The sequence below is a fragment of the Arvicola amphibius genome, chromosome 10, assembly GCF_903992535.2.
Source record: "Arvicola amphibius chromosome 10, mArvAmp1.2, whole genome shotgun sequence".
NCBI classification, from domain to species: Eukaryota; Metazoa; Chordata; class Mammalia; order Rodentia; family Cricetidae; genus Arvicola; species Arvicola amphibius.
The window spans coordinates 117,362,214-117,380,086 of NC_052056.1; the positions used below are offsets into that span (position 1 = coordinate 117,362,214).

A 17,873-nucleotide genomic window follows, 5' to 3' on the forward strand; every position below is an offset into this window, starting at 1 on the left:
CACAGCACTGAAACGGAATGAACTGTGCAGGCCAAGGGTGTGTGCTCAGATCAGCCAGAGCGCTTGCTATGGTCCTGACAGCAGGGCACAGCCTTGAGGGAGGATTCTGACTCAGGGTTGCCGGCAGAGCTAAGGCCAAGCATGCACATGTGTGGGAGTGTGTGTATGTTTGTGGGGTGGGTATATGTGTAAGCAGATACCAGAGGTCCACGTTAGGTGTCTTCTTCAGTTGCTCGCTCTCCAACTTTTGATTGGAGGCAGTCTCTCACTGAACACTCACCAATTGCCTAGACTGGGCTGAATGAGCTCTAGGGGTCTGCCTGCACTGTGTACCTTTCTCCAGGGCTGGGGTTACAGGTGTGCGCTGCCATGCCCAGCTTTTAGCTGGGTGCAGGGACCAGAACTCAGAGACTCCTACTTGCAGAGCAAGAACTTTCCTGACTGAGTCACCTCCCTAGACCCTGATGGCCATCTTTGAAGCTGCTACACCAGTGGCCATCTGCTGGGCAGGACCGAAAGTGACCAGCAGGGGCTCTAGTTTATAGATATGACAAGGAAAGCGGGAGAGGCCACGCAGATGGTGAATGGCAGCAGGACTCTGACAGGAAATGCACAGCCTCTGGGTCCCACCTTTCAGCCGCCAGATTGTTTCCTGTGTGTGTTTAGTTGGAGCCATCTCCAGGGTCAATGAGATGGGAGCCAAGAAAAGCATGGTGACCTGGAAGAACACCCCCCCCAATTGCTTCTGTGTGCCCACAGCGGCTATAATAAGACTCAAGGATGAGATTTTAACTTCCTGGAGGAAGAACTGGGTATCCAGAACAGGAAGGGATACACACAAGTGAGCATGTGTGTGAGCCTTTGAGCATGTGTGTGTATGTGTGTGAGCATGTGAACATGTATGTGTGTATATGTCTGTGTAGGTTTGTGTACATATGTGTACATAAATATACTGTTTTGACCTTTGAACTCCATGATTCTATTAATATTAACAAAATAATTCTATGGTAGTAAAAGGTAGACGTCCAGATAGATACAAAAGATCTTCTAGGAGGAGCAAAGGGCTCTAGGAAGGCGCGTCTGCAGGGTATGATTCTGTCTGTCACTAGGTCTCACAAAGTCGCTGGTTTCAAGACCAGAAACTACTTTCTTTTTAGAGACAGGATCTCACTATGTAGCCCTGGCTGGTGAAGAGTTCACTATATAGACCAGGCTAGCCTCAAACTCAGAGCTCCTCTGTCTCTGCCTCCTGGTGCACCATCATGCCCAGCTCAACAGCAGAATTCAGTTCCTCACAGTGCTGGAATCTGGAGCCCAAGTATCTAGAGGGTTGGATCCTTTGGAGATCTGCCTCCCACCTCTGCACCCATTGACATCCCAATTTCCTCTTGATATAAGATACTAATAATGATCACACTGGGTCAGGACAGGAGGTCCCTGTGACCTCCTGCTATATCTGAACTCAAAATATCTACCTTGCAACTGTGTATTTAAACACTCGGTCCCCATCTGAAGGTGCTGTTTTGGACAAGGAATGTGGGATGAGGCTTGATGTGGGGCATGACCCCACTCTGTCTTCGTTCCCTTACTGCCTACATTATGTAATCTCAAGCTCCCTCTGCCACATTCTGAAGTGTTGAGTTCTGTTCCTTGGGCCACATGTAGAAAGTTGTCTTTTGACCCCCACATGTGTGCTTCGGCATATGCTCATACACACACTAAACAAAGAAATATAATTTTAAAAAGTTAAAAGTGCAAAAGCACCCATATGCCAGGGAACACATTTCAGGCTGTCATGGTAGGGGCTGACCCAGGGGCGAGCAAACACTTGACCCATTCTTTCATAGTTTTTGCAGCCTTGCTAAGTGGGGCTGGAGAGCTGCTGGCAGTGGCTTTCTCCTCTCTGACCTTCAGGGAGACAGCGGGCAGCCTATCAGTGGGTCCCCTGGAGCAGTCAGATTGGCAGAGCCCTTGCTCACCCTGCTGCAGCGTGCCCTGTTCTGCTGTCTTGTGCTGGCATCAGTGTCCATTGGGATAAATGGTCCCACTGGGAGGAGGAAGTTGAGCACTGGGTGAGTAGCTAAGGTTGCCAGCAATAAACAAGGAAGCCAGGACTGAAATTCATCTCTGATGACTCAGGACCTGGGTGGTATCTGACAAATGGCCTGCAGAGTTCTGAAGACAACTTTCTGTTTTTATGTGTTCTCCATCAGAGAAACTAGCAGAATGACCCCTGCCAGCTACATGTATGCAGGGATCACCTCCACAGGTGCTGTGACCAGTACCTGAGAGGAATTATCTTAAGGGAAGAAAGGTTTATTTCAGTTTACTGCAGTTCACAGATGAAGATGCAGTCCACTGTGGCAGGGAAGTCATGGCTACAGGGACTTGAAGAGCTAGCCACATTGTATCCATGGTTAGGAGCAAGAGGTGAATGCTGAAACTCAGTGTGCGCTCTCTCTCTCTCCCCCATTCCCACTTTGTCCGGGACCCCAGCCGACAGATGGAGCTCCCACATTCAGAGTGGGTCTTTGCACCGTAATTAACCCAGTCTAGAAACTCCCACACAGGCATGCCCACATGATATAGACTATTAGTTTAACCACGTAAAGATGTGTTGGGTTTGTTTATGTTGCAGGATATTAGCTTAACCATGTAAAGATGTGTTGCACCTGCTTACCTTGCCTGCCTAAGGCACATGACTGCTCTAATATGATGATGAACAGCCAATAGCTAGGCAGGCGGTATGGGCAGGGCTCCTGGGCAGCGACAGTAAGTAGGAGGAAGAGGAATCTAGATGCAACAGAGACAGAGGGAGATGCCGGGGGCCAGACAGACACGGAGGAAGTGGGAAAGCAGGACTTACAGAATGAAAGAAAGGTAAAACAAAGAAGAATAGAAACAGGTTAAGTTATAAGAGCTAGTGGGACAAGCCTAAGCTAAAGACCAAGCTTTCAGAATTATTAAGTCTCCATGCCATTAATTTGGGAGCTGGCTGAAAGAGCTTGGATACATCCACAAATGTGTCTTTTAGGGGATTTTAGATCTTGTCAAGATGAAAATCAATACTAACCATCATAAGCCCGTCCCTGTCAACTAGACACCCCCGAACATGTCATCACTTGTTCCCATAGGCTCATGGCTATCTCATAATGACAAACTCATTTACCGTATTAGTGGGAAGCTGAAGTAAACCCCATTCTAAGAATGCGCTAGAATGGTACTGTCCAGCAGGAATTTTGGCAGTGGTGGTAGGGACAGAACTCAAAGTACTACAAATATTGGACCAGCTCTCTGCCTCTGAGCTCCGGCCTCAGCCCTGGAGACATTGTATCTATGTTGGCCGCACAGGGACAAGCTGCATGTGGCTGCTGAGCTAATGTGGCTGGTGCAGCAGAGGAACATCTAGGATTCAGCTACTTCACTTGTAGAGAGCACATGTGACCTGTATCCGCCATATGGGGCCAGCACAGCTCTAAATCCTGGGTCAAGAGGCATTCGTTTTAATAAAAAGAAAGGCAGTGTGGACCAGCCAATCCCTTCCTTTTATTCCTAAGAGCAGGAGTGGGGTGGGGAGACGGTGTCATGTGAATTCAGGTTATTTCAGCCTCTTAATTAGGGACAGGGTGGGCGTGGGTGTGAGGAGTGATGTCCTTAGTTACAGAACTCAGAAGCTGAAGCGGGAGGACTGAGAGTCCCAGACTAGCCTAGACTACATAGTGCTACCCTGTTTCAAAGGACAGAAACAAGGGCTGGTCAGATGGCTCAGTGGGTAAAAGGGCTCACGTCTAAGCCTGACGTCCGGAGCCCAACAGGACCCACACGATGGAAGGAAAGCAGTGACTCCTAGAACAGTCTTCTGACCGACCAGTGTCCTCTGTGGGCACATGTGCCCTCCCGTAAATACATGCAACACAAAACCAGAACAAAACAAAGCACAAACAAACGAGAAACCACAGAATGGCATGCCGGGTGTGTTGGCAGAGGAGCGAGTGAGCTGACAACGGCTAGGAAGGCGTCTGCTCAGCTTTCAGCTTCCGGTTGCAGCATGGTGCTATAAGCACACACCTTCAAATCCTCAGTGAATTGGACCATGGGAAGGGAGAGGCTGGCCCAGCCATAACCCTGACAAGCGAGTAGGGTAAGCGTCTTCTCAACTCATAGCAACTACTCTGTGCTCGGGACAGAAACTCCTAAGACACAAGGTTTCTGGTCAAGGAAGTTCACACTCCAGTTGAGGTGATGCAGGGCAGGGCAGGGGTGGCGGACAATTGATGTAGACAGAGCAGTCTGATACATAGGAGGAGAAAGTTCATGATGCTGACAGGGTGGGTCACCATGGGAAGGATACAGCCATGGGACCAGCAGGGCGATGCTACCATAGACAGAGGGGACGAGAAGTATGAAGGGCTGGTCTAGGTGGAGGGAGGGAAGGATGGTGAAGAGAGAGGTGGAGGAGAAGCCAGATCTGGCAGGCCCAAGATACATGAGCTGTATATATTACATGTGGCTAACTAATTGATTAATTTGACGTGGGCAAGCGCTCTACCAGCTTCCCTCCCTCCCAAACCCCGCCACCAGCCCATTATACGGGCTTATGATGGCACATGATGGTTCAGCTCAGGGCCAGCTGTGGTGGCTTACACCCAAGATCCCAGCGCTCAAGAGACTGAGGCAGGAGGATCAGGAATTCAAAGCCAGCCCAGGATACACACTGAAACTCTTTCTAAGAAACAAATAAATAAAAGAAAATGGCAGCTCAGGCCAGGGTGACCATTTGGAATTGAGGCTGAGGAGCAGTGACCGCCATCTTTGACTTATTGGAGCCACTATTTTTAACCCAAGGAGCCTGACTCACGAAGGGGCTCCTCTGTGAGGGTTCCTGACAGATCCTCTCATGCTAGGAGGCATGAGGGAATTTGGGAATTGGTCACAGCAGAGGGATGATTGAGAAAAGGAAGAAAATGAAGACACTCCCCAAGTCCCCAGGCAAGGTGTCTCACTCAGCCTCATGTCAGGCCATCAAACGGGGCCAAATACCAGAGGCCTCCAATATCATAATTGCAATATTCAACCAGCCCGCTCTCTCAGTGGACGGCATGGAGGCCAGCACAGGAGCATCTGTGCTGAGGGCCATTAGGGGTCCCTGACAGATGTGTCTCCCCCCCACCCACCCCACCCCAGCTGCAGAGGAACACCCGTGGCTTTCTTCCTCCCAGACAAGGATTGATGAGGATTCTCGAGAGCCCTCAGACAGGCAAGGAGAGGCTGCGGACCTTTTCCCAGCCTGCAATTTATCTTGAGAGGGCCATTCGCATCACTTGTTACAGGCTGGATTATGCTCTGACCTGGCACATTAATCTCTCCGAATAAAATAATAATCATCAAGGAAGGAGCTGGACAGTTGCCAGGGAGGCATTAATAACTGTCACCACACCTCAGAGGTATGGGAAAGGGTGTCAGGGCCCACATCCACCCCCTGGTCCAAACAGTGCCATCTGAAGGGGAGGGAAGACCCTCTAGCCTGGATTGGGGGTGGATAGGGATTTTGTATCCATGGACCTGACTCTTAACTAGCTCAGAGGAGCTCACTAAACAAACCCAGGACACTAAATTTACTCAGAAAAACCATATTTGCATTCCTACACGCGAGAGATTCCAAGTAGCATCAGTCACACTGGTCAGAAGTTGGGACGCATCCCAAGTCCCTCAAAGAGCAAATGGCTAAATGAACGTGTGGGATGGGAAACAGTCACGGAAAGAAATGAAGGTTGGGCCATGGTACTGTGTGATGGTGGTGTGTTTTCTTGTGTGTGCGTGTACATGCATGCATACATGTGTGCCTGTGTGCGTGAGGGTGTGTGTAATGCACTAATATGTGGGGCACTCTGCCAGAGAGGGCAGGGAGGGATCTTAGGAGTTATCCTCTATCGCTGTCTTCCTTTACTGCCTGAGAGTCTCTCACTGAACTGTAAACTTGCTGTTTGGGGATCTGTCTGTGTCCTACAATGCTGGGGTTACAGGCACCTCAGTCCTGCCTGGTGTTCCTGTATTGCTGGGATTTGACCCAGGACCTCTTACCCACTGAGCCATCTCTCAATCCTGTTTTGCTTTGTTTCTTTTGAGTAAGGTTTTACTGTTCCCAGGCTGGCTCTGAGCTTTCAATCCTCCTGCCTCTGCCTCTTGAAGGCTAGGATTCCAAGTGTGTGGGCTATGTCAGCCTATGCTACGATGAAGATGAACTCGAACACGTGAATGTTGGCTAACAGCTAGGACAAGATTCTGTGTATAGGAAGTACACAGAGTTGGCAAATCCACGGACAGTCCCAGGACTGGCGGGAGGAGCCCGGGGTGGCTGCTTCGTGAATACAGGCTTCCCTTCGGGGTGGTGGCAACATTCTGGAACTACACAGGGGTGCCGGTTGCACTGTCACCGTACAAAATGTCACAGAATTAATGACACCCTTTGGAATGATTAGTAGTTAATTTTATGGGAATTTTACCTCAAATAAAATACTTTAAAGGTCTAAGACAACTAACTGTCCTTGCCTTAAGAGGCCTCTGTGCACGAGGACAGCCGAGAGAAGGGCCCTGCTTGTGGAGGGTTGAGCCACACCCCCTCTTCTGTGACTGACCTGTGGTCACCACGAGGTCTACAGTCTTTGCTACATTACTTAGTTCAGTCTGTGTGATGAGAGGTCAGAGCCCCTCTTCCCTGGGGACTGATGAGACCGAAGACAACAATGTGCTGGGAGACTCTAACTGCCACCGAGAGGGGCTTTGTCCCCTGTGTGCCTGAGACACAGCCCACCCCAGCAGCCTCTCAGTAGAGTTCTTGAACAAACAGCCTGCCGGAGACACTGTGCAAGAGGACAAGGCACGTGACAGTGGACATTACTGTGTGTCACCACAAATGACGGGCTGTGAGCTGCAGGGAGGCCCTCCTGCCTCTGGTGTCACACTCTGCCATCTGCCTACTGTCCGAAGCAGGGGGGCACAGTGTCTATGTCCACCCACAGTAGAAGTCACAGTAATAGTCCTGACTGCTCTTCAGTTTCTGACTGTAGTCCTGGGCAAGTCACCAAAACCCCCTGTACCACTGTCACCAACCCCCCTGTACCACTGTCACCAACCCCCCTGTACCACTGTCACCAACCCCCCTGTACCACTGTCACCAACCCCCTGTACCACCGTCACCAAGCCCCCCTGTACCACCGTCACCAAGCCCCCCTGTACCATAGTCACCAACCCCCCTGTACCACTGTCACCAACCCCCCTGTACCACTGTCACCAACCCCCTGTACCACCGTCACCAAGCCCCCCTGTACCACCATCACCAACCCCCCTGTACCATAGTCACCAACCCCCCTGTACCACCGTCACCAACCCCCCTGTACCACAGTCACCAACCCCCCTGTACCACCGTCACCAACACCCCTGTACCACCGTCACCAACACCCCTGTACCACCGTCACCAACCCCCCAGTACCACCGTCACCAAAACACCTGTACCACCGTCACCAACCCCCCTGTACCACCGTCTCCAACCCCCCTGTACCACCGTCACCAACCCCCCTGTACCACCATCACCAAAACCCCCTGTACCACCGTCACCAAAACCCCCTGTACCACCGTCACCAAAACCCCCTGTACCACTATCACCAAAACCCCCTGTACCACAGTCACCAAAGATGTAAGAAGGGGTGAGAGTCATGATTAGATAAAGTCCACAAGCAGCAAATGCCAAGTGCCCTACAGGTGGTTAACAATAGTCACCAGGATGGGCAGGAAAAATGACCTCTATTGACAGTCTGTTCTCAGGGTCATTCAGCATCAGTTGCAAGCTCTGGTAGGGAGTCTGCCTCTCCCGTCTTCCAGGCTGACCCTGCAGACTGTGTAGAGCCAGGAGGCTCCAGCAGCGATGGGTGTTCCAGTGTGTGTGTGGGGGGCGGGTGGCCGTGTCTGCTAGCTTCAGCCCCAGTTCCTCCATAGCCTGCACTGTTGTGCTCCATGCTTAGGCTCCTCCCCCGCTTACACTGCTGTGCTACAAGCCTGACTGTGGGACAAGAGGAGTCCTGAAGGCGGAATGCCCTGTGCCTGCAGATGGCTGGCCGAGGCCTGTATTCCTATAGGAAGTGGCCTATGTTGTCCAAGCAGCTGATGGCTGCAAGCTATTACTGGCTGAGGATATGGCTTCCGTGAGGAGGACAATATGACTCTCGAGTTCCTACTCACTGGAGTAAGAACTTGGAGGAGACAGGAAAGTGGAAGCTTCCAAAGCCCTGGCTTTTCTAGTCTTGGAGTATAAAACCACCATGCAGTAAAAATGAAGCCTGAGAAACAGGCACTTGCCAGGACTCTGCAACATAGGGAAAAGCTCCAGGATTAGGTATCATGAAGATTAAGTCATATACCTGGTGCAGGTGGGCCACCCCAACCCAAAACTACAGCATCCCAAAGGCCCCCAAATCTGCAACTGTTTGAACTCAGACATGAAGACATACACAAGTAGGAAATGCCTGCACCACCCTGACCTCCCATGACACACCGCAACGGAAAGCAGGTGTGCCAACAAGATTGTCTGGCGTGGGTGAGACAGGTGAATTCCATGTTTATGCCCAGATCACATTCCCAACATACCTCCTTATGAATATGCATATAGTCTAAAAACTGAAAAACAAAACAAAACAAAACTGTGATCCAGGCGTATTGGATGGAGGACAATGAGCCTGCGCTATGAAGCGTTCCTTGTATAGTTCCCCAGGTACCAGGCCCAGACAAAGCACATTCTCTTCCAAAAGCAACCGTTCCTACGTGGTCAGCACAATTTCCAGCGGTAGACAGGTGAGAAGCTCAGAGAGGTTTCGTTATCTGACCAACCCTACACAGACAGAGAAACCTAGCCAGGTCCAGACATAAATGTGCCCGAGGCTGGAGTCCTTGTGTCTAACCACTGGCCATGCTAGTTTTGGGGGTCAAGTTCACGGCGCCTATAGGAACATGGCGTGATCTAGACAGGCAGAGGGTCACAGTTATTATCACTGGGCCAGTCTGGAGAGGCAGCGGCTCACGGCTCCTTAATGCCGAGTGGTCCCTCTCCCTACTACCCCCTCTCTCTGTTATGCTTTCTGACCCTGCTTTAGGGGACAGGGATATGGCCTCACCCAAGAAAACCTCAAAGTTTTGGGCTCACCCAAGCCAGTGCTTGGTGGGGAAAGGAAAGAAGATGCTCAAAGTGTAACCCCTAGTAAGTTGGGTCAGTTGTCACTCAAGACTGAGGGCCAACTCAAAGTGTAACCCCTAGTAAGTTGGGTCAGTTGTCACTCAAGACTGAGGGCCAACTCACCAGCTGTCCTTGGAGGTAGTGAGAGTGACAGTCCTCTGAGCTAGTAAGTTGGGTCAGTTGTCACTCAAGACTGAGGGCCAACTAACCAGCTGTCCTTGGAGGTAGTGAGAGTGACAGTCCTCTGAGCTGAGGCCATTCCTTAAGACCCCTGCATCCAGAAGCATTTCCCCGCTGCTGACCACTGCAAAGCAGCACAGCTCCCACTCCCGCCTCTGCTCATGGCAGGCATTACTAGTTGATCACAGAGCCCTTCCCCTCTGAGCAGTCACATTTACAGAACGAGTTTGTGGACTGTACAGAGTCAAACACTGTGAGTATCACCCTTTTCTGAGGGATGCAGGACCCAGGAATGTGGACAGGCTTTGTCCTCCGCCCTCAGGTAAAATCAGAAGAAAACTGACAAGGAAAGCTTTGGAGAGACGGTACTGAGGGGTGCGGATGCAGGGGCATCATGGCGGGTGAAGGGCAGGCATTGCATTAGCTTTGCTCCAGCTCTCTCCTCCTCTGGGAGGTGCCTGGAGCCCCACACATGTGTGTGCGCAGTGACTTGGGCCTGGGGTGGCAGCAGCCAGAGCTTACCTTGGACTTAACCGCCAGGATGATCTTCGGCAGGGCCACGACGAGGCACTTGAGGGCGATGGTGATATACTTCAGCACGAAGTCGGCGATCCCCACGATCCAGAGCAGGTCAAAGAAGTCCAGGGTCTCCAGGTTGGGCTTCAGAAATATGAGGCTGGGGGTGTGTTCAGAGAATAAGTCACTCATTTAGACCCTGGTCCTATCAGCTTTCCCTCAGGAGGGGACTCTGGAAATATCACCCACGCAAGCACACCGGCCTCGACATCACACCTCTGCGGCTGCTTCTCTACCACTGACCAGCAGTGTGACCTCTCCGAGCCTGAATTCTCTGGAGGAGTAAATGACAATATCGACTTGGAGCATCATAAAGGTCTCCTCCATTTGCATTTTGTTATATGTATTCGTGTGTGTTCAGGTGCATGTGTGTGCAGCTCAGCGCCTGTATATACGTGGATGTCAGAGGTCAACTTCAGGTGTTCCTCAGAAGCCATCCACCATCTTTTTTTCCTTTTTGTTGACACAGGATCACTCGCTGACCTGGAACTTAGCAATCAGGCTAGGCTGGCTAGCTGGTGAGCCCCAGGGCAGTCAGTGCCCCTTCCTCCACCTCCTCAGTAATAGGGCTCTGGAAAACAAACACAGGTCCTTGTGTTTGCCCACTGATGGCCACTCTCCCATCCTGCCACCCTGCCCTTTAGTTTTATGTATCCAAGATAGTCTTCTTAGAAAGGATGGACGAGAGGAGGCATGGCGGGGAAAGCCCTGTGTAAGGTCCTTACTTCACGGATCTCATTAACCTCCGGCCATAAGGGGCTCTGAAGGGAGCATGGCTTAGCTCCCCTCAGACGAGGGCTGAAGCTCAACCACAGGATAACTCTACAAGGGCGGTCAGGGTCAGACTTGCATTCATATCTAGGCTGGTCAAATTAACTCAGTGTCATCAGCAAATCAGGGCTCGCTCCCTCTTCCCTGGCTTAGATGCCAGACCTGGATGATCACAGATGTACTACAGACCCTGCCATACAGTGGTGATGGGGGCAACAGAACCCTTGAGGCCTGTGCTGTCATCTACCCCATTTTTCAGATAAGGAAACAGGGGCACATGGTCAAGTTGTCGGAACACAGTCAAAATGATGACCACGGGAACTGTGAGAGAGGCTCCAGGAAAAAAGGCAGAGGTCTTTTACCTCAGGTGCATTTTGTTTCCTGGGTTATTCTTAGATATGATTCGTGCCTCTTGCGACAAAGGTTTACATTTAATTTATAAGACAAGTTTATTCCTGTGGGATGTCAAGAGCACAGCTACAGAATCCCATCTGGCGAAAGGATAAGTAGAATGCTGTCCTCAGTGTACCCCAAGTCCGGATACGGCCCTCTGCCTTGCTTCCCTGCTTTCCCAGATACAATCTATACTATGTTCTGTAGGTGAACACGAATAAGAGTAGTCCCCCACTAGCTCAGAATTGGGTACAATAAAGGGTTCTTTATTTAGGGGGCAGACTCGCAGATCACAGTCCTCTGTGCGAGTGGGGAACAGGAACTGAATCCAGCAGCCAAGAGAGAGCGAGCGAGCTAGCTTACGTGATTTTTTGGTATCCAAGGCTATGCCCAGCCTGGTCCAGCATCTCAAAGGCCGTTGGCTGAAGGAGTTTCCCCAGCAACTCCTTGGTGTGTCCTGAGAAAGTTCTGGGAAAGGCTACTCTGTTACTATGTAGTAAGTGCTTACTAGTGTTTGTTTACATGTTTTCTGAACTCAAACAACCTTCCTTGGATCACTGTTTCTTTGTTACATTCGCGTGTATAAAGTACACTGACACTGGAGTAAGGCTGTCTGCAGCGTTAGACTGTATTAGACTGTCGTCCGCCTCATTATTTCAGGTCCTCAGATCCCAGGTCCAGCAGATAAAAGACCTGCATAGGTCACCTGAAAAGTGGACAGCAAGGGACAGAGGTGGAGGCAGCTGGGCAACCTGGCTATGAGGAATGCTGTTGAACAATTCATGCTGCACACTGCAGCTACTCACTGTGCAAACCTGTGGCACCTGTGTACATGTCCAGACACGATGTAGGCCCAGTGCACCTGTCTGTGCCTGGCAGGTCACAATTTCATTTGCCTGTCTGTGGTCCTGTAAGCTGAAACCCAGCCCACTGTCTAGAACCCTGCATTCGGAATCTCATGCTCAGCTGCTATCACACTGTGGGCACACAAGGGATGGCTTCCAAACTGGTCCCGGTCCATGGCCCACACTTCGGCTCTGCTCTCCAACAGTAGTAAAGACATCTTGGCTCCTCTGCCATTCCAACCCTGGTCTATTTACTTTGTTCATTTCACCTTCCCAAAGGTACTAGGAAGGATGATGCAGATAGAAAGCTTATCCTGGTCCAAGCTAAGGGCACCTCGGCATAGAGAGGTGGAGTCACCTGCTCATGCTGCCTCAGCTAAAGTACGGCACTAGGACCAGAGTCAGGCTGGTGGGCACTGGCTTCTCCCTTCTCTTCTCGCTGCGTTAGAGGCTTTGGGCAAGGCGCCAGCAAGGCTCCTACCTGCCTCCTCCATCACTGGGAAACTCACAGTACACACAGAGAGATGTTTTCTAAATGCCTGGCAAATATAATGGGGCAGAGAGGGGTGTGGAGTAAGGCCCCGTACTCTAGCATCCTGAGAGTCCATACTGGTAGCGCCTCCTGCTGACTTCCGCACCTTCCATCACAGCCCTGTCTCTGTGGGACTTCTCGGTCCAGCTGCAGCAGCTATTCCTAGCCTCCAGAGACAAGTCTGAGGCACTGGCTTCAGTCCTGGGATCTGCTCTCACTCTTTCCTGGGGACCCCAACCTTGCTGGCTGACCTCCACCCCAGGCAGATCTTGCTGCTGAGACACGGTCTTCCTACATGGCTCAGGCTGGCCTTGAACTCGCCATCCTACCGTTCAGCTTCAGTCCTCCTAGTGAGAGGATGACAGGTATGTGCACCCTCTGTCTGGATGACTTTTCTTCTTTGCTTGGTAGTGGTGGTGGCAGCAGTGGTAGCAGGTGGGACAGCAATACATAAGTGTGTCTCCACGGCCAAGCCCACGTTCACTCATCTCCAAAGTTGTCTTTGCTCATTAATGCGCTTACTGTTACTTTATTACAAGTCTGTCTTTTAGGTGCCACCAAGAACAGCAGTGAATGTATATAAAATATTAGGGGGAGGAAGGCAGATATTAGGTTTTTTTACTATTTTTTAAAACCTATTTTGTTTGTTTATGTGTATGGAAGTGTGCCCCTGCATGAGTTTATGTGCAATCCCTGCATGCACACATGCTCACAGAGGCCACAGAGCATAGGGTGTTTAGGCACCAGTGTTGCAATCTGCCTGCTGTGCATGCTGGGTCCTCCACAGGAGCAGGAAGCTCTAACCATTAAGCCAGATCACAAGCCCCTATTTTTATTTTTTGAGGCCAGGCTGGGAGTTAAAGGTCATCCCCAACTACATCTTGAGCTTGACTACATGAGATCCGTCGCAAAAAACAAAGTGCCCAGCCTCAAGTACTTCATTACAGTTCCAGGAAACAGCAGGCTTTTTGTGGCCTCTTTCCACTGTAACAACACGAGTAACAACAGTGGCTGTGGGAACCACTCGTATACAGCTGGATCTGTGCCCTCTCTCTCTGCCGCCCTCTCGGCTAGTCCCCTGTGCTGACAGTTTGACTCCGGCCCCGTCTGATGGAGGCACTGAGTCTGCAGCAAGAACACGATGATGCCTACAAAACAGCACGAGTGGGAAACGGGTCCCAGCTGCTGGGAAACTCCACCTCCTCTGCCCTTCAGCAGGACCTCAGCCTTCAGGACCAGGGACCACAGGACCAGCGCAGAGAGTGACAGCGTGGATGCTTAGACTCCCAAGACTACCCTGAAGCGCCTCCCCATCCCCGCAGCTTCTCTCTTCCCCCACCTGCCGCAGGCACGTTTTCACAGCGAGGGGGACCATGATCCATAATCCAAGATCCCACCTTGAGTTCGCACCCTGTCCAGAGCCCACCCCCCACCCCCAGGAACCGTTCTGTCACCCCGTAGTGAGAACATTCTGGTAAGCTTCTCCTAAGATTTCCACTCTCCTACAATGAAGTGATATTCACTCCCCCCACAGCACCACACTTTCTCCTTAACGGTTGCTGTTAAAACACCCACCCCTCAGGAAGGGATGCTGGGACATGTGTGATTTTTCCAACCTGTGGTAAAACCCAAGCAATGGGCAGTCTGATCCCTTGGTCATTTATGTGTGTGACTTCACGTCCACGTTCACACTGTGTGTGGCTTCACGTCCACGTTCACACTGTGTGTGGCTTCACGTCCACGTTCACACTGTGGACCGTTCTCACTAGCATCTATGTCTCCTCTCACAAAACACCAGAACCAATTAAACAATAAGCCATGGCTTCCTCTCCCCCAGTCCTGCCAACCACCTCTCCTTCTCTCCTCCCCTTCCCTTCCTACCTCCCTCTCTTCTTCTTTGAGACAAGGTTTCCAACTTGAAATCCTCCTGCCTCAGCTCCCTTGTGCATCAAAGCAATATTTTGAACACACAGTCATCACTAGGTGCCTGTGAAGGATTTGTTCCAGGGAGCCCCAAAGATGCCTAAATCTAAGGATACTTGCCTATAATTTGCAAATTATCTCACATACCCTCACCAGCTGGATTTTAGAGGACTTTTAATACCCAACGCTATGTAAATGATATGTAAATACCATGTAAACATTTGTCCTGTTGTGTGGTTCAGGGTTTAGCAGTCTGGACAGAGCCTGCAGGCACTGAGTCCAGACTTAAGAGTTTCCTAAGTACTCTGTATCGGCAGCTACTGCTCCACAGGGGCAGAACCCACAGCCGTGGAAAGTTGATAGTTCAATAAGATTATTACTAAAATTAATTCCACATGGTCTAACTCTTTGCCTTCATGTGACGGTTGCGGTTGGAAAATGTGAAGTTGCATATCCACTGCTGTCCTAGGTGAATCTGAGTTTAATAAAGGCCGGAGGCTGGTGTCCTTGCTCACTTACGGCATTCGGCTGTGCACCCCAAGTCCAGTGATGCCCCCCTCACCTGCTGTAGAGTTGCTGGGAGCTGAAGGTGTAGAGGACATACAGTGTGTTCCCTGCCAGGAAGGCCAGAATCCACAAGATGACCAGGACTGATCTCTTCTCCTGCAGACAAAGTAAAAGAACCGTGAGAATGTGGTGAAGCCAATGGTGCATGCAGCAGAACTTTCTAGAATGTTCTGGGATGAGTGGAAACTCTGCTGTCTCAAAGCTTTGAGGGAAGCAGGGCTCATGGTGAGGGGAAGGTGGCTGGTGTCTTCATACCTCACTGAGACTCACATAGAAGGTGATAGGAAGGTGGGTTCCTGCTTGAAGAAGCATCTAGAAAGGTCAGAGCTCACATCCACAGCAGTCTCTGGAGTGACATGGGCTAGCTGTACACCATTAGCCTGCATGTGACACTCCCATTGGCTCCACCCCGCCTGGGAGCTGCCCAACCAAGGACAAAAGCCACTTAAACAGGTTCGTAGCAGCATCTACCGCACAGGTTCCTAAGAATGCGGAATGTGTGTCCATACACTACTTAGAGTGACTGGCACAAGTGTTAGGAACTGGACACACACTTGGCATGGCGGCACACAACTGCAATCCTAGCACCCAGAAGTAGAGACAAGACGATCAGAACTCTGAGGTCACCCTGGGCTGGGTGAGACCCTGTCTCAGAACAAGCAAACCAGGGCCAGTGAAATGGCTTTGCAGGTACAAAAGGCTGCTGTCAGGCCTGGGGTCTTGAGATCAATCCCTGGGACCAACACAGTGGAAGGAGAGAGGCAGCTCCTGAAAGCCGTCCTCCGACCTCCATTCACGTGCTGTGCCGTGTGCCCCACCCCAATACATGAACTGGCGAAAACAAAAACAAACAACAGAGCAGGTAAGTGTGGCAAAGAGTCAGGCCGTGAAAGCTGGGAGTGGTAGCCACGCCTTTAGTCCCAGTCCTGAGAGGCAGGTAGAGCTCTGAGAGTTTGAGGCTAGCCTGTCTCTCACATATGCAAAGGCTCCCTTGTCTTTGCCCAGTAGCTTCTGGGCCTGACAGCAATCCCGAAACACGTCCAGAGTCTGCAGAGAAGGGCAGGCTCCTGTCCTAGTGCCCTGGGAGGCAGAGTCCTGTGCTGCTGACCCTCCAAAGCCAGTCTCTTCCTGGCCCAGGGTGGCTGCTTTGCTGGAACAGATGAGGTCATAGCTTTCCCACTGATCCTTCCTTGCGGTTTCGGTAAATGTCTGAGACCTGACTGAGAATCCTGTGCTCTGCTGCGAAGCACATTTCCAGAGAAGGAGCAGACAGACCATCTCGAGGCTCCCATTATTCCAAGAGTCAGGTTAATGACTGAGGAAGCACCTTCAGGGGCCAGGAGTGGGCCAGTAAAGTGCTTGCTGCACCAGCATGAGTTTGATTCCCCAGCTCCTACAGAAGAAGCCAGGTGTGGTGCAGCCTGGTGCTGCACTGGGGGGGCAGACACAACAGAGCCCCTGGAGCTCACTGGCACCGGTCTCGTCCAATCAGCGAGAGATAAGGTGGACAGCAATGGAGGAAGCCAGTACACAATACACAGATGCTGATCTCTGATCTCCACACACGTGCCTGTATGCATATGCACACACATACCCAGAAACCACTACCAACTAACTGACAACTCTTGTCAGTGAGATTTGGTGACTTGGCAGCCCCTTCTTCCCCAGCTTAGATTAGAAAGGTCCCACAAAGGCAGGAGGGGAAGGAGGAGAGGCCAGGTTCTAAGATTAAGGCCAGTCATGGTGGCCCTTCTCAAAGAAAAGAAAACATGCATGTACAGTGTGTAATCCTGGCACTCAGGCTGGGGAAGGAGGATTCTAAGTTCAAAGCCAGCCTGAACTACGCAGAGGGCTAAGGGTCAGTCTAGGCCACATGGTGAGACTATGTCTCCTCCATGCCCCCCCCCACTTCAAAACAAAATATGCATGTATAAGCTGGGTGGTGGTGGCGCACGCCTTTAATCCCAGCACTCGGGAGGCAGAGGCAGGCAGATCTCTGAGTTCAAGGCCAGCCTGGTCTACAAGAGCTAGTTCCAGGACAGGCTCTAGAAACTACAGGGAAACCCTGTCTCGAAAAACCAAAAAAAAAAAAAAAAAATGCATGTATAGACAGAATGTCATCTGTGTATTCACGGAGCTTAAGCATCCCAGGGGGCTGATCCATGGATCTAGGCATTCTCTTGGTCCTTTACACCTAAGCTCAGGCACCACAGTGATGACACTGCATTGACACAGGGTCAGTCCCCACAGTCTCTCTCTATGGGAGGTTGATCACTCTGAAGTTTTCATATCAGAAGGGTTGGCATGAAGACGAGACAGAGGGTCAAGAAGAGCCTCCGGCTCATCTCCAGCTCTGGACCTCAGAAGCAAAGGGAGCCTGAGAGGCATTCATGCTTTGGGTAGAACACAGGGGCTATCACAGGGTCACCGGCTCTGTAGAAAACAGTTTTGCAAAACAGATCAATATAGGCCAGGCACCATGTTCAACCCCTTCTATGCTTTATCGTATTTATTCATCTCATGGGTCTGAGTTGGTAGTGTGCCTTGACTTATGAGGGGTGACGCTCTGATGTACCCACTCCAAGTTGAAAATAATCAATGACAATACTTTGGAACACACTCGGCCTACTGAACAGCCCTGTTTAGTAGTCTAGCACATTGTAGCATGTAGGTTGTCTCCCTCTGGGCCGGCTGGGACTGGGCCTGGAACTCCTGGCCTTCAGATCTTCCCAGTTCACCCTCCTGAATCCTGGGACTAAAGGAGCAGCTGCTGAGACCAGCTCAAGCAAGATGAATATGTTGCTTTGCCACTGTCACATGGATGAGCTAGCAGAACTCTATGGGACCCCTTTTCTAGAGAGGA

General features: G+C 51.0%; 1 protein-coding gene across 1 annotated transcript in view; it reads right to left on the reverse strand.

Moving 5' to 3' along the window:
- Positions 1 to 17,873, reverse strand: part of Rnft2 (ring finger protein, transmembrane 2) — a 53,781-nt gene that overhangs the window by 25,349 nt on the left and 10,559 nt on the right. The window contains exons 6-7 of the mRNA XM_038345494.1: positions 15,006 to 15,106; positions 9,926 to 10,079 (exon numbers count right to left, since the gene is read on the reverse strand). Of these exons, the coding sequence (XP_038201422.1) occupies positions 9,926 to 10,079; positions 15,006 to 15,106 (255 nt within the window). The remainder of the gene's footprint in view (positions 1 to 9,925; positions 10,080 to 15,005; positions 15,107 to 17,873) is intronic.